Raw genomic sequence first — 15,598 nt, 5'->3', positions numbered from 1 at the left:
AGCAGGACTGAATGCTGGATGTCGGGTTGTACCACTTCACTGGAGAGGTTTTGTTTCTCTCATTTTCAGGAACATTACACCATCATTGTCTAAAAACCAAACACACACACACACACACACACACACACACACACACACACACACACACACACACACACACACACACACACACACACACACACACACACACACACACACAGGCTCTCTTTCTCTCTCTCTCCCTCTGCTCATGCAGAGTAAACACAAAGCTCAGCACTCTACACTCTCTCTCTCTCTCTCAGATGCAGCGGTTGAGCAAGGGAAGGACAGACTGAGATTTTGCTGTTTGTGTCTGAACGGAGCGTAAAGTTATGCATGTTTAAATTTAGGAAGAGGAGGATGAGGATGAGGAGGGAGGTCTGTTGGCTGCAGGATTCCATCACTCTTAGCAACCGTTATTGAGTTACCACGGAAACACTCTGGGATGTTCTCTGCTTCTCCTTTGTTCTCCTCCATCGCTCTTCTCTCGCTGTTTCTCTCACTCTCTCTCTCTCTCTCTCTCTCTCTCTCTCTCTCTCTCCATCCTGTCTTTATTGCTGGTCGACTTCCTCCTTGCGTTGCTAAGGCGATGCTCTGGGACATTCAGCAGGATCATTTTGCAGCCGCAGTGGCGGAGCACAGAGCTCAACTGTTAGCTGTGAACTGCTGAAGGAAGTCATCAGCTGATCAGCTTGTTTACTTGCTGGTGTTTGATCTAGTGAAAGACGCCATTAGTCTGCTCCTGCTTTTCAACTTTTGGACAAAAACTACTTTGTCTTGTCTTGTGAACTTTAACCCCTCTGCTTCTCTGATTGGATCAGACCAGAGATAATTATTCTGGATTGTTGGGTGACATCACAGGAAGTTGGATGAAGTTCCATCGAACCTAAGCACTCTTGGTTGCGATCGGTGTCAATGTTTTCATGACAGAGACAGTCCGAACGATTCACAGAGACCAAACTCTGCTCTCTGAATACTTATACGACCCTTAAAAAGAAACCCACCTCCTTTTTCTCCTCCGCTGCGCAGAGATGAACAAGGAGGTGGAGCAGCCGCAGCTGCACGAGGAGGTGCTGGAGCCAGAGGAGCAGGAGCAGGACGAGATGCAGCAACAGCAGGGAGAGCCAGAGGAAGAGTTGGTGCAGCAACAGGAAGGAGAGCAGGAGGAGGTGGAGTTTGAGGGGGTGCAGCAGGAGGAGATGTTACAGTTGGAAGAGGAGCAGAAGGAGCTGCAACAACAGGAAGAAGAACAAGAGGAGGTGCAATGTGGGGAAGAGGTGCAACAGGAGCAGAAAGAGGTTCAGCAGATTGAGGAGCTGCAGCAGTCTGAGGAGGAGGAGGAGGAGGAGGAGCTGCAGCAGGAAAAGGTGCAGACTGAGGAGATGTCACAGATTGAGGAAGAGCAGGAGGTGAAGCAGGAGACTAAACAGGAGCAGCAGGGTGAAGAGGAACAGCAGACGACTGAGGAGGTGCAGCAGACAAAGGTGCATCAGAACGAGGAGGTGCAGGACTTTGAGGACTCTCTGGAGCAGAACCACAACAACCAGGTGTTGATTCGACTGAGAGGAATGTGAGTAAACACAGCTCATGCAGTCAGCTGGCGGATGATGTTATGTTGATGATGATGATGTAATTACTACTGATAAGGGGTGTTCATGCGAGAGTCACTGTTAGTTTTGGAATCAGACTCGGGGCCAGCGTCAGTGTGGTCGCCTGGTTGCCGTGGTGACGTTGGCAAGGCCTGAGGATAGACAAAATTATAGAAAATTAGAGGAAAACAGTGGGCGTGCGACATCACTGAACATAGGTGAGAGAGACTGATGAGTTCTCCTCTTCCCATTTGTCTGTCTGTCAGATATTCATTAGTGGGCACTAACAAGCTAACATCGCAACAGGAACGACATCATCACATCTGTCTGAATTTGAGGTAACGTCAGTAGATGTAAAACAGCTTGTCTTTTTGTTCTCCATAGTTGCCATGGCAACGGCAGAGTGTTGCGATGCAGCAAACTCTCTGCAAAGACAGACAGAGAGAGAGAGAGAGAGAGAGAGAGAGAGAGAGAGAGAGAGAGAGATGAAGGCAGGGTATGGACAGTGGATCATCAAAATGTTTGATTTAACATCCTGTTGATCTTTCACACATCTGTTTAAAGCCTCATTACAGCATCACTACACACACTGACAATGTACGGGACACCAGAGAACTCAAAAATATTAATTTCATGTAACAACAGCTTCACAGCTGAAATGAAAGGAATAGTTAGACATTTTGGGAAATGTGCACATTCTTGCTGAGAGTTAGTTAAGAAGATTGATACCACTCTCATTATGTGTCAGTTCATATGCTACAACCACCAGCTGGTTAGCTTAGCACAGCATAAAGACAGGACACAAAGGGAAACCCGTTTTCACTCCCAACTCGTCAAATACTTCCAGTTGTTCAGCGGGCCTCCACCTCAAAACATGAAGCTATCGGTATTTCTCTAGCTACAAGTTTTGAAATAAGTTTAAAAGTTTTGCTGACCTGTAATATTTTGTTGAAATAATTTACTTTTCTTCTTCTTCTTTTTTTTTTTTTTTTTTACTAACTGTTATTTTAAAACAGTGAGCTGTGAACCCAGTTTTGAATTTGGGTGCTTGAAAAATAAAATAATTGCAATTGAAAATATTAAATTATATATACTATCAATCAATATATCAATTATATATCAATCAGCCATAACATTCTGAGCACTGATTGGTGAAGTGAATAACACTGATTATCTGGTTATCATGGCTCCTGTCAGTGGGTGGGATATATTAGGCAGCAAGAGAACATTTTGTCCTCAGAGTTGATGTGTTAGAAGCAGGAGAAATGGGTGGCATGAGGATTTGAGCGACTTTGACAAGGGCCACATTGTGATGACTAGACGACTGGGTCAGAGCATCTCCAAAACTCAGATTTAGTGAAGACAGTTGCCTTGAAGTGATGAGTTTTCTGAAGTTCTCAAGTTATGTGTTTTGATATGTTTATAAAGATAACATAAAATGTATTTAATGTAAATGCCACCAAAATGTTTTAATGTGGTAAAACTTACCCTAGTGTCCCGCAGATCCCACTTTGGACAGCACTGCTTCTGGTAGGCACATTTTGTTAGGAGCAACTCTTAGACAGAGCCAGTCTAGCTGTTTCATCCAGTTTAATATCATTTGATATAATATTAACTCTTTATTAAAAACATCAAGCACATATGGTAAATGGACCTGCCTTTCTAGTCTTCAGCAGCTGCAGCAAAGAGTGATTGTCCCTTCTAACTGCATGTTTTATTTTACTGCAATTTAATCATCTAACAGAGGCCTGAAACTGTAAAGTTATCCACAAGAAAAAAAGAGTAGACAGTAATAAAAAATGAATACAATTTTGTAGAGCAGAATATTTTCCTTCTTTTCTATCCATTAGTCACCTTTTGACCCCTCAGATTTATCTTCTTACCATTGGATGAGTTTTTTGGGGGATAATCTCTGCATCTAAATCAAAATGATTGAGACCTAACCCTTAATGTGTTTTCCTAAATAAACAAAAACAATAATTATGAAAACCACACTAATCCCAGGATAAAAAGCAAACACAAACATAACTGTACAGATTCTCCGAGAAGAATAAACAGCTTGCTTGACTGTTTCTTCAGTTTGGTTCTTCTGTGTCTCCAAAACTGACCACTGCAGTTCAAACATTTAACCTCCACAAAACTGTAACACCTCGACAAAACATGCACCCTACATTTTCCTTTTTAGTGTTTCAGCTGGGAGATAAACTATATGGCCAAAAGAATATGGACACCTCTGCCCACATGCTGTCTGTACTTTTGGTGTGGGACAATTTTTACTGGTTTGGGCCACTTCCAGTTCCAATGAAGGGAAATCTAAAAGGGGAACTCCATTGATTTCCAGTTGTTGTACGACAGCATATATGAAAACAAGTTGTATAAAGCCTTTTATTGCTCCAGAGGGAAGAGTGTGAAGTAATGCAAGCGCCAGGTTTCGACAAGGAAGAAGAATGTCTGGAATAAAAAATATGATTTATCTGGTTCCTCTGCTTCGATTTTGATCATTTAAAACTCCACTGTTAATCTGATAATGGTATACATTGTAAAAAAAAGTTGTAATAATTAGCCAATAATAATAATAATAATAATAATAATAATTTCTAAATAAATAAACTAATAACAATAATGATAATTTAGTTTTCTTCTTGGAACTGGAATCTTTACATTTTACAAACACAAAATATGAATTTCATAATTTAATATATATATAATTTAATATTTTCACTTGCAACTATTTAATTTTCAAGCATCTGAATAATGAAAAATTATTTTAAAAAGGATTGTGCTATGAACCAGCTCAAACAACAGTAAGTGAAAAAACTTAAAAGTTCAACTATGACTTAAACTAAGTGAATAAATTTGCCTTGAAATTATTTGCTTTTTCTCTCTTTTTTTGTTTTACACTGTAGGTAATGGGTGCAGTACTCTTTTAATGCTTGCAGCATACAAGCTGGTGGAAAAACTGGAACCAGAATAGCAGAGGCTGTTATAGCAGCACATTAAATATCCAACCATCAGATATTGCGTAGTGTTTGTGTGCCATATGGTGTATATCACATCTGAGAGGATGTGAAAACATGAATTTCACATCTGCTTTATCTGTGACGCTGCTCCTTTATTTGGTATGGTGCAGTTTTGGAAAATCTGAAGCCCTCAACCACATGAGAGTTCTCATCCTCATCCTCATCAGTTGAACCATGACTCATCGGTCCACAGACTGACACTCCTCAAACCAGAAGCATCTGATGTTTCTGTTCAGATCCCAAACATCAGATGAATGAAAATGAATGCTCTAACCATAATGTTTTAATACAGTTACATCTTATAATGCAGTTGTTTGTGATTCCTCACGTCTCTGTGGTCCCATTCAACACGTTATGGCAGAAAAAATGTCAAGTTTCTTGTGTCAGCAGCAGCAGTGAATATGAAAAGTGTGTGGTATTATTTCCATAAAACACACAAATGTATGCCCCTTGACAACATTTGTTCTGTTTAACAGACCTTACTTGCTATACAGCATCTTGTATTCATAACTAGCTGGCAACAGAGGAAAAGATCACAGGAAAAAAAGCTGAAATTTACCAGCAGAAGTTGGTATGCTGGTTGAAGAAGCTGAGGCCAAGAGAAGCGTTTCATTTAGCCAAATCCTGTAATAAACTTTGGCAAGTGAACTTGTTATCTGTCAGCACTGATTCAATGCGACAGAAACACTGGTATAAAAATACAAATGCAGAATTCAACACAGACGCTCATCTACTAACTTAATATCTTAATAAAAGTTAAAGATCCAGTGTGTAACATTTAGGAGATCTATTGGCAAAAATGGAATATAATATTCATAGATATGTTTTCATCAGTGTATAATCACTGGAATATAGGAATCTTTATGTTTTTGTTTTTAGTCATTTTTATCTACAGACACCGTGGGTTGCCTTCCATGGAGTCCGCCATGTTGAACAGCCATGTTTCTACAGTAGCCCAGGGCCTACTTTTTTTTCTAGTCACGTTAAATGTTCTATATGTAGTTGAGTTGTGTACTTCCATTATCCCAAATGTTTCCAACAACGTTCAAACTCAGAGAAATGTGTCATTTTATTCAGGTAACGCTGCGTTTCAACCGTCGACCTGTCTATGGCGTCATACCCCCTTTGTGCCTGCGTCAGTGTTGTGGTTGTCTGCCAGAAGTTGTCATATTGACTGTTTATCCAGTCTGAAGCCACATTGTTACCATCCACTGTTTAGATCTTGGTGCTTTTGAAGACAACTGCTTGAATCACTGAGTACCCTCTTGTGTCTTTATAGATCATATGAATTCTTACTAATGCAGATGGACAAACAATAGAAATATGTACTGTTTGTAGGTAAAGTGCATACATTAGTTTTTTTGTCCTCCTTCGTTTCCGTGGTAACAGCAGAGCATTTTGATGCAGCAAAGAGAGAGAAAAGGACAGATAGAGAACAGGACTTTTTTTCTTTGTTTTTTCAATTCATTGTTACTTAGAATGTTCCTTGTCTCTTTTCCTTAACTTCTCAGCAATGACTCTCTGTGTAGTCATTGTATTTTTTTTTTACATCAACCTTACTTGTTAAATGTATATGCTTTGCTAAGAGAAAGATGGATTTCCCCAAGAGGGATTATTTGAAGTACTTCTTCTTCAACAATGAGATAGAAAGATAGAGAACATGTGCATTATAACGTCCATTACACTGTTTTGTGACGCATAAACTAGAACAGAAACCAGTTGAAGCAGTTCAGTGACCTGAAATTGTCTGTAAATGAACAAAACTGGATCACCACAGAAACACTAAGGTCCTATATCAAAGCCAGTCTGTCCAGTTCAGTTTTCACAGTAGAAACATTAGAAACCAGTCGAACAGGATGATATTCTTATGTATTTACACTAATATTCAACTTCTAACTTTCCACTAGAGGATAAAAGCATTGACAGTATATATAATGGACAGAGCTTCCAGGTCTGTGAAGTAAAGCCAATGCAGAAGTGCCTTAAACCTGCACTCTTTCGAATGGCAGACAGGGGGCATCTACAAAAAAGTCGGATAGTATTGAGTCTTATAGCAAAATGACCCTACCTTTCTCTTAATTTATTACCTGCTCTATTTTGAAAAGTGTCCTGAGATAACTTCTGTTATGAATTGGCGCTATACAAATAAAATTGAACTGATTTGAATTAAATTGAATTATCTCAGTAATCAGTAATGCTGAGCGATTTTATCGAGCCTGCAATACATTAAGTCCCATTCAAATCCCCTGTGTTCCACCTGGCACTCTGCTCGCTGCCCATTTCCCCCCGTTCGCTTTGCAGGAAGAGCGATTAGGTCAGCCAGTGTCGCTGTAGAGCATTTCTAGCAAGTTACCCGTCTAGATACTCCCTTTACACCAGAGATACTCATTGTGTGGCTCAAGAGCCACATGCGGCTCGTCAAGCTGTAATTGGTGGCTCGCATGGTAGCTTATAACAATATGGTAACACAGCCAATACATTTTTTCAAATGTGCTACATAAATATACAGTGAACACTGCACTGCATTATACTTCTCCTTTCACCTTAATTAATGGTGTTTCCTAAAGGGGGCACTGTCAAACCTGGCAACGCAGCCCGCTTATGGCATTGTTTACACTTGACTGCAGTGCACGCTTGCAGCCAGGTTACATTAGCTCCGCTAGCCAGCGTGAGATGCAGGCACAAAATTGATCGATTTCTAATAAAAAAAGGGCAAAAAAAAACAGACGGACAGACACACAGCATTGTAACAAATAGTGAGGAAAAAGAGGAAGCAGCAAACGAAAAATCAACATGAAGACGCCGGAGAGGGGACGAGCAGGCAAACGTCAGGTGTTCCCAGTAAAAAACGAAAGGTATGAGGCATACAAGATGAGCATAGGAAATTTCAAGAAAAGTGGTTAGACGAATTCTTATTTGTTCTTAATTGAAAATGTATTGGCTGTGTTGTTTCTTTTTTGCGGGATGTCCAATTTATATGTAGAAATGCACATTTGCAAAGGTGACTTGGTATGTTGTCGTAAAAGTGGCTCTCCCCTTGATTTTGCTCTGCCAAAGTGGCTCTTGTGAAAAAAATAGTGAGGATCACTGCTTTACACAGACGCCGACGTCTTCCTCTTCCTGTTTACGCAGTCAGAGCGAGGAGATTCAAGAGAATGGTGGCGAATATAAATCCAGCACCTTCATGCTTAAAAGCAGATGTGTGGGAGCACTTTGGGTTCAAAAAGAAGAAGGAAAGCGACCTCATATGTTCAGTGTCAAGCTAAAAAAGCTGCCAACGAATCTGTTCAGAACAGGCCACTTGCTGCACTTTTTAACTCTCCATTGTTCATTGTAATACTGCATTTTATTTACTTTTCAAAGGCTTGTAAACTACAGTTTGCACTGTTTCAATAAATGAAACTAATTTACTCACCACATCTTTGATTCATTTTGTCCAGCATTTGCAAGCTGTAGACTCTCTGTCCAGTCAGAGCCATATATTGAATATATATTTCAGTTTTCAGTTTAATTAATTCAAGCCAAGTCAATGGAACACTCATAAGATGTCACCAAAATCACACTGTCCCTTTAAAATCGTTCAGAAAATGATGTAAGTGTATCGAATTGTATTGAATCGTATCGAATCATATCGTTGGCTGAATATCGTGATAGATATTGTATCATGCTGAATATCGTGTATCGTATCGTGAGATTAGTGTATCGCTACAGCCCTAGTAAACAGTTTCATAATGAGTTTATGGTCTCAATCTCTAGTTTCAGTCTTCTTGCATACAGCATGATGTTCATTTAGTAAATTATGGTACCATTTAGAGTAAAATAGACCATAAAGCAGGGCTTTAGCTTTAGGGCATGGCTAGCTTGTGATTGATCAGTGAGTCCGTCCAGCTCAACGCACCAAACTCAGATCAAACTGTCAAACTAGGCAGTGCTGATCAAATATGGATCCAGATTCTCTTACTGCGTTGACTCCTTCTCATTTCAAATATTTTTAGAAGCATATTTTAATGTACTGTTTATTATTACGTGTATTACGAGAACGTAAGCCGCCATTATTTTAAAAAATCTTTAAATTTTAATTTTAATATATACAACACAGGCCACACCATAATTACATAAGAATAAAAAGAGCCCTGGGGGCCACACAACACGGCGGAGCCATCCTCTGACACACCAGAAGATCAACATCATAACCGGAAAGGCTGAAAAGCTCATCAGTCCATCAAAAATCCGAACAGATACCTAAAACAAATACCCCAGCAAACCCCAAGCACCCCAAGAAATCTAAAGAAAGCCAAACAAACTCCTACACTTACAATACCTACAGACCTATGCACTTCTACCCAGACAAACTTTACAAAACATTATTGTATAATGAAATTAAGAGTTTGTAGTTCTCCTTATTTTACTTGTCAAAATAAAAAAATATTCATGTCATGCAAATAAATAAATACATGTATTAAAAAGCACACTGTGTCGGTGTCACATTTTTCCATACCTAGACATAAAAAGTATGTGTTTAGGAAGGTGCTGTAATGATGAGGTTGGGCTGGATGGAGTCAGACAAACACAGGACTTTCATCAAGCAGGCAACTGTTTGAGTCCCGTGTGAAACCAAATGTCAATGTTGGCTTGTCATATACGAAACGTAACTTATGATCTTTTCCCAAAGCTAACCAAGGAGTTTCTGGTGCCTAAACCAAACCAAACTGCAACTTTATTACACTTTATTTTGAAAGTGTAACCGAACATTGTAAAGTTGCTATTTTTTAATTTTAGAAAACAGGTAAAATATGTGCCAAACAGCACAGTACTTCTTTATAATGCTGTTTGCCTACAAATCTACAAATCTTGTTGTCCAGATGTAAGAAAAAATGTTGGTTTCATATAGACCCCAATAAATGTCACATCATGATGTAAATAGTTTTTATCAGTGAAAATGAAAATTATTATGCAAAACTGATCATTCCCATTCCCAATACTCCCATTCACAGTAACTGTCATATCTGTCAAAATAATCGCCATTTGATTAGTTTTTACCACATAGTGCAGCCCTAATTTATATATATGCATTTACATGTGTTTTACTGTGTTTGTGTGTGTGGGCTGCAGTTGATTTATTGCATTTTAATGGATGCTCTGCTTTTTCTTCAGGCCAGGGCGTTTGGTCCTTATGTAAGCGGTGTAGATGTAGATGGACCACTATAAAAGTGCGAAACCCACTGTGCATCACAGTGTAATGCAGAGAAATAATGCATCTAAGAATAAAATATACTTTACATGCTCAATATTCATAATGCTCAAGGAAGCAAGGAAGAAAATTGTGAGGTGAAAGTACAAAAGATATCAGCACAAGTGCAGGAATCTAGAGAAAGCTAAATCACTTGAAGAAGAAATTCTCTCACTGAAGGCATCAGCCGGGAAAAATTATCAGTGGTGAGTCATTCTCCAGAATCTCTGTCCTCACCTGTCACTGTTGGTGCTGCGGCATGCTTTTGTTTTGCAAAAGCACAATGCAGCAACCTTCCACTGCTCTCCCCACTGTACCCCACTTTGTAATTCCGCCCACACAGGCCAGTGTACAATTACCCATGGACCATGAAATAACAGGTTCCTGCTGTCAGATCTCGGGGCTGAAACATGTCAGAGCTGTGATTAGCCTTGGGGTCAGATTCCACAGCTGTGATTGGCTAATTTCATATGTAATGGAACGTTCACATGCTCATCATTAACTTGTGTTTGAGTTTCTATCTGGTTTACATCACAGAGGGGCTTTGTCATTGGTCCAATCCATTTAATGAATTTGAGCCATGATGGATGTATTAACTTGTCATTACGTTCTCATTGTTTGGGCTCCCACAGACCCCTCTGCAGTATGTGGTAAAATAATAACAATTGCAACCAACTTTTTTCTTTAAAGTGTAACTACATCCTTTTGCTCGCTCCCTCCCTCCCTCTCAGCAAATTAACAGTGACTTTAGGGGACATGGCATGGACAAACAGGCAGTGATTGACAGACTGACCAGAGTAGTGTAGCAGGAACAGCAAGCTGGTTGTCAGAGCTAATGAGCAGCTACTGTCAGATTTAATAGTCACTAGAAGCACATTCATGCCCATTTGAAAAGGTTGCTGTATGGTACCTGTGTGTAGCTGAGCTAATGGCTGTGCTCTCTGGCACGTGTGCGTGTGGGGGGACTGTCAGTGGGATCAAGGTAAAGCTTGCAGTCAGGTGATGTTTCTACAGCATCTAAAGCACAAGTTAGAACCACTGCACGGGAATAGGAAAATACTAAGTAGACAGTTAGCAAAACCTAGGATAAACGCCTGTGAATAATGCGTCTCAATCTGTATACATTTGACTAGACTCCCACTCAAAGAGGAGGCTGGGGGAGCACAGAACACTGTTTTTTTATAGAAGTAATAGTCCCAAACAGTCAAATGTGTCAGAACCTAACTTACTAGATTCAGGATGATTTTAAAAAGTAGAGGGCTTGTTGAGACATTTTTAACCCCCAAAATGCAGATTTTCATAAATGTGAATCATAATAATAATAATAATAATAATAATAATAATTGTAATAATAAATTGTATTTATAGAGCGCTAAAAACAACACACTAAAATATATATATATATATATATATATATATATATATATATATATATATCTACAACACTCAACAATGAATAAAACATTAAAAGCAGTTCTGAAGAGGTAGGTTTTGATAAGCAGCATTCATGTGTTTCATCACAGTATAGTGATATAATTCAATTTACAGCTCAGAAAACATGTTTTGGGGGAGCACCTTAGTCTATCTTAATCTATCTATCTATCTATCTATCTATCTATCTATCTATCTATCTATCTATCTATCTATCTAGTGCAATAGTGTGTACACACCAAATGCAAAATTTAATTATGCCTCCTTTACTCGCAGAATCATTTGTGTTTACTTACTAAATGCCACTCGTCTTAGTAAAGTAAAACCGAATTCAGTAACACTTATTTTCAGCACTTACCAGGTAGTCCAACTTCCTCTTACTCTTCTCCAAGCTTTCTCCTGATGTAGTATCACAGCGCTCTGGATGCACACAGACGGCTAAAAGTGGAGGTGGCACTTCTATGGCTCACAGCAGACAGGTTGGGAAGAGAGAGTGAAGATAAATCCACTTTTTAATCCCAGAAGTTTAAAAAATGAACTCTAAGCTCTCCTCCGAGAATGGGTCCTATTTGGCTCGCTCTGCGTTCGATATTTGTTTTTAAAACATCAATTAATCGATTTAGTACACAATGATTACTTAAAAGCACATTATGTGTATGGGCAGTGGGTGGGCCACAATTAAATTAGGGGGGGCCCTGTTTATATGTTATGTCTCATGAATTCTATGCTGCTATTTGTGAGGACCCACAGCACACTCATGTGTGCAAGTTGTGTGTATAGTTATTTGGGATTTTGGGAGTCTTATGTAAAAAGTACTGTCAGCACTGACCACAGATACAGAGCAGATGGATAATGTTTTATTTAACCATATTTTACAGCTGAGAACCTCATACAGAAGTAATGCAAGATTTTCTATCAGGTGAAAATCATGTTTAACTCACAAGGTGGGAAAATTAGGCTATCGTCCTGCATCTGCAGCCTTGCTGCATTTAGTATTCTTGTGGGGCAGCCAACATATTGGGAAATCATTTATAAATACATAACACTACATTTGCTATACATTTTATAATCTCTAATGAGCTGTCACCTGATTGGGTGAAACACACATTTCACAGACCTACAAGCTACAATGTCCCAGGATGACAAATACCGACATCATAAATACAAGGTACCCTTTAATGTCTGTATGAGACGCCTTTTTAACACAGTGCTTAACGTTGTGAAACAGTCACAGTTTGGTCAGGTTTAGGAAAATATGATAATTTGGGTTAAAATAAGTACTTGCAGCAAGTCACATGATGCAAGTCCTGTATAATAAGTTCTGAAATATAAAACTTTAAATAAGTCAACAGGGTTTTTGGTCAACTTTTCATTTCAAATGAACCCTGTCTCCTTTGTTGAAAGTTTGTTTGTGTGACCCATCCATTCACCCAACCACCTCTCTACATGGACTTTCTCATACTTTACTCTGTTTCCTGATGTGGATAGGTTACATTTGAGTTTGATGATAGCCCAGTGCTATAGGGTACCTTGCGGGTCAAATTTCTGCATTTGGTGAGAACGGACTGAATGGAAATGTTAACAGTAGAATCAAACTGTATTTTTCTAACCAACCTGGTAGATTTTAAAATACTTTTTTACTGATCTAATTGTTATTACTATTATTATTATTATTATTCATCATTAGCATCATGATCTAGATCTCTATAGTTGTTGCTATTGTTGTTGCTGTGCACCTTTGTCTCTCACTCTGTGTTTGTAAACAATTTTTATAAGGACTACGGTCTAGACCTGCTCTATTTAAAAAGTGTTCCCTTAAATAACTAGTTATGAATTAAACATTTATTTATTATGGGAAGATCCGTTAAGAGATTATTATTATAATTTGTTATCACGTAGTGATTTAGAAATACTCTTCATTCATTAATTTGTCCTCTATCATTTTCTGCTCCACATCGGCACAACACCATTGTAAAACACAATAATCTCAATACAGTCCCAGTTTGATGGAGCAATCTTAACTTTAATTTTGGAGCTTTTAAATAGGACCTGCGTTCTCCAGCACCCAAAACTGAACATTAGAAACATGTATTACTCTCTTCTGAGATGGCAGCTCCATCCATTCCAATGTAAACAGATGTTGAATAGCCACAATGCCCAGATAATTCAGGGAGGAAAAGGGAATCAAACATGCCACACCATAAATCTATTTAAAGCAAAGGAGGTGGATTGTGTGCACATCCAGCCCCATAGAAATAGTCATTTTAGGCGTAGAAAAATATCTTCATCCTCCTGTAATAATTGTTTTTGGGGGAAAAGTTATTTTTGGCCAGTGTGCCTCATGTGAGCCACAGTACTGAATTGTGCTAAAAAAAACAAAAAGGCCACTGTCAGTTTATGATGAGAGCTGTCTGAACATAGCCGTGATTGTTTCATTTGAGTGACTGAGTGTTCTGTTTTTGTTTTCAGGCAGAAATATAAAAGTACATCACAGAGGTAAGACACACACACACACACACACACACACACACACACACACACACACACACACACAGTGGACTGTAGGGGCTATCAATGAGTTGTTAGCAGTTCTACCAAGGAGACATTTCCCCTGTAAACATCTCACATGGTTTCATGAGGCTCAAAGAAACCAAAAAGTCAAAGAAATGAAAATGATCTTTGTATTACAACTTTCTTCTTTCCTCTCCCATTAATCATCTCAGGACCCTTTGGAGTGCCCGACCCCAGAACTACCAGACTAGTTAAAACTATGCTGCTTACACACTGATGCATAAGGGTTAACAATAATGCAGTATATGATAATATATCATACACTTTTCTGAACAACCTGTAGTTTTACTTATGATACTTTAAGTACATTTAAAGCTGCAGTAGGTACCTTTTATGAAAATAACTTGTTATATTTGCTTAAACTTTCACTATACCCTGACAGTAGTACATGACACTTAAGTCCTACACATCCAGATATGACACTAAGGCATGGGCGTACTTGGTTTTAACTGTTACTTGCTTTTAAGGGGCGGCTGTGGCTCAAAAGAAGAGCGGGTCATCCACTAATCGGAAGGTTGTAGGTTCGATCCCTGGATCCTCCCACCACATGTCGAAGTATCCTTGAGCAAGATACTGAACCCTGAATTGCTCCCGATGTATGAATGAGTTAGATTCCGTTTGATGGGCTTCGCCATCACTGAGTGTGTGTGTGTGAAAGGGTGAATGTGGCATGTAGTGTAAAAGCGCTTTGAGTGGTCAGAAGACTAGAAAGGCGCTATAAGTACAGGTCCATCTACCATTTAACTATGCATTTGTGTGTGCATAAAGACTGCATTCTTTGTACCCATCCTTAGACGTGGTGTGAATGTGCGGTTGTAAATAGATTTCCAGGTTAAGGAGCACCTACAGTGTCATATTTAGAAGCAGAGGGTGACTGACCAAGAGGTATTATTTAATGAATGACATGATGGGTGATTAGTAATCAAACATCATGATACCACAGTTCAGTGAACCTGAACTCACAGCTCATAGAACAGCAGGGCTTCTCCCCCCAATTAATACTACTGCTGCTCCTACTATGTCTACAAATGCTAATATTAATGATAACAACTTAATAAAAAAAATCAGGAATATGAAATGTCTCCATGTCTTGAACTTCTCTTTCGCTCCATCTCCTCATCTGACTCCAGCTGTAACCATGGCAACTATAACAGATTTCATCCAGTTTACAGGAAGGTGTTTGGCTGCCATGACAACGGCACGATGCCTGGCCGCAGTGGAGTCTTTATGTCTCCCTGCCATCACTCTCCTCCGTTGTAAACATTCTAACTATCCCCCTGTCCTGAACAGCAAAAACAGATTCAGATTCAACAGAAAAATCACCATCTGAAACCTCTTGTGTGTCATCGAAGGAAAAGAGATATCAAAAATGTTTAGCCTAGCTTAGCATTTTATAAATAGAAAGGTTTTGGTTGAAATGATCTGCTGTCCTGGCAGATGAAGACACAGTGAGAGCAGAGTGGACATGACAGTCGGGCCTAAAAGGCGACATGTTTATTTCCTGGCAGAGACTCCCATTGCTTACCGTGGGAGTCAGCTGATTGACAGGAGGCAGAGTATCATGTGTCCATCTGGAGGAAACAGATTTTCATGTTCTGGTTCTGTGGTGTGAACAGGGAAGCGACTGTGTGGGTGCGAAGTATGGAGATCGGTACCTTCTTCTGTCAGTTAGCAGGTGAATGAAGTCTGCAGAGAGGATTTCTGAACACTACTTTTGCTCATGTCGAGGTGTGTTAAGC

General features: G+C 39.3%; 2 protein-coding genes across 3 annotated transcripts in view; one reads left to right on the top strand and one right to left on the bottom strand.

Annotated features, from left to right (window-relative positions):
* LOC127365353 (uncharacterized) overlaps positions 1-15,598 on the bottom strand; it is a 131,692-nt gene that overhangs the window by 85,321 nt on the left and 30,773 nt on the right. The gene's annotated exons all lie outside the window — the stretch shown is intronic.
* The window catches only part of LOC127365294 (dual specificity calcium/calmodulin-dependent 3',5'-cyclic nucleotide phosphodiesterase 1A-like), a 57,048-nt gene continuing 41,574 nt past the window's right edge, over positions 125-15,598 (top strand). Inside the window, exons 1-2 of one of the 2 annotated variants that reach the window (XM_051403263.1) lie at positions 132-1,588; positions 13,758-13,784. In XM_051403263.1, coding sequence (XP_051259223.1) covers positions 1,050-1,588; positions 13,758-13,784 — 566 coding nt within the window. In that variant the 5' untranslated portion in view covers positions 132-1,049. Of the gene's footprint in view, positions 1,589-13,757; positions 13,785-15,598 lie in introns of both variants that reach the window. The other variant, XM_051403264.1, reaches the window with a different exon arrangement.

The sequence above is a fragment of the Dicentrarchus labrax genome, unplaced genomic scaffold, assembly GCF_905237075.1.
Source record: "Dicentrarchus labrax unplaced genomic scaffold, dlabrax2021, whole genome shotgun sequence".
NCBI lineage: Eukaryota > Metazoa > Chordata > Actinopteri > Moronidae > Dicentrarchus > Dicentrarchus labrax.
This window is presented reverse-complemented; position numbering and strand designations above follow the sequence as displayed.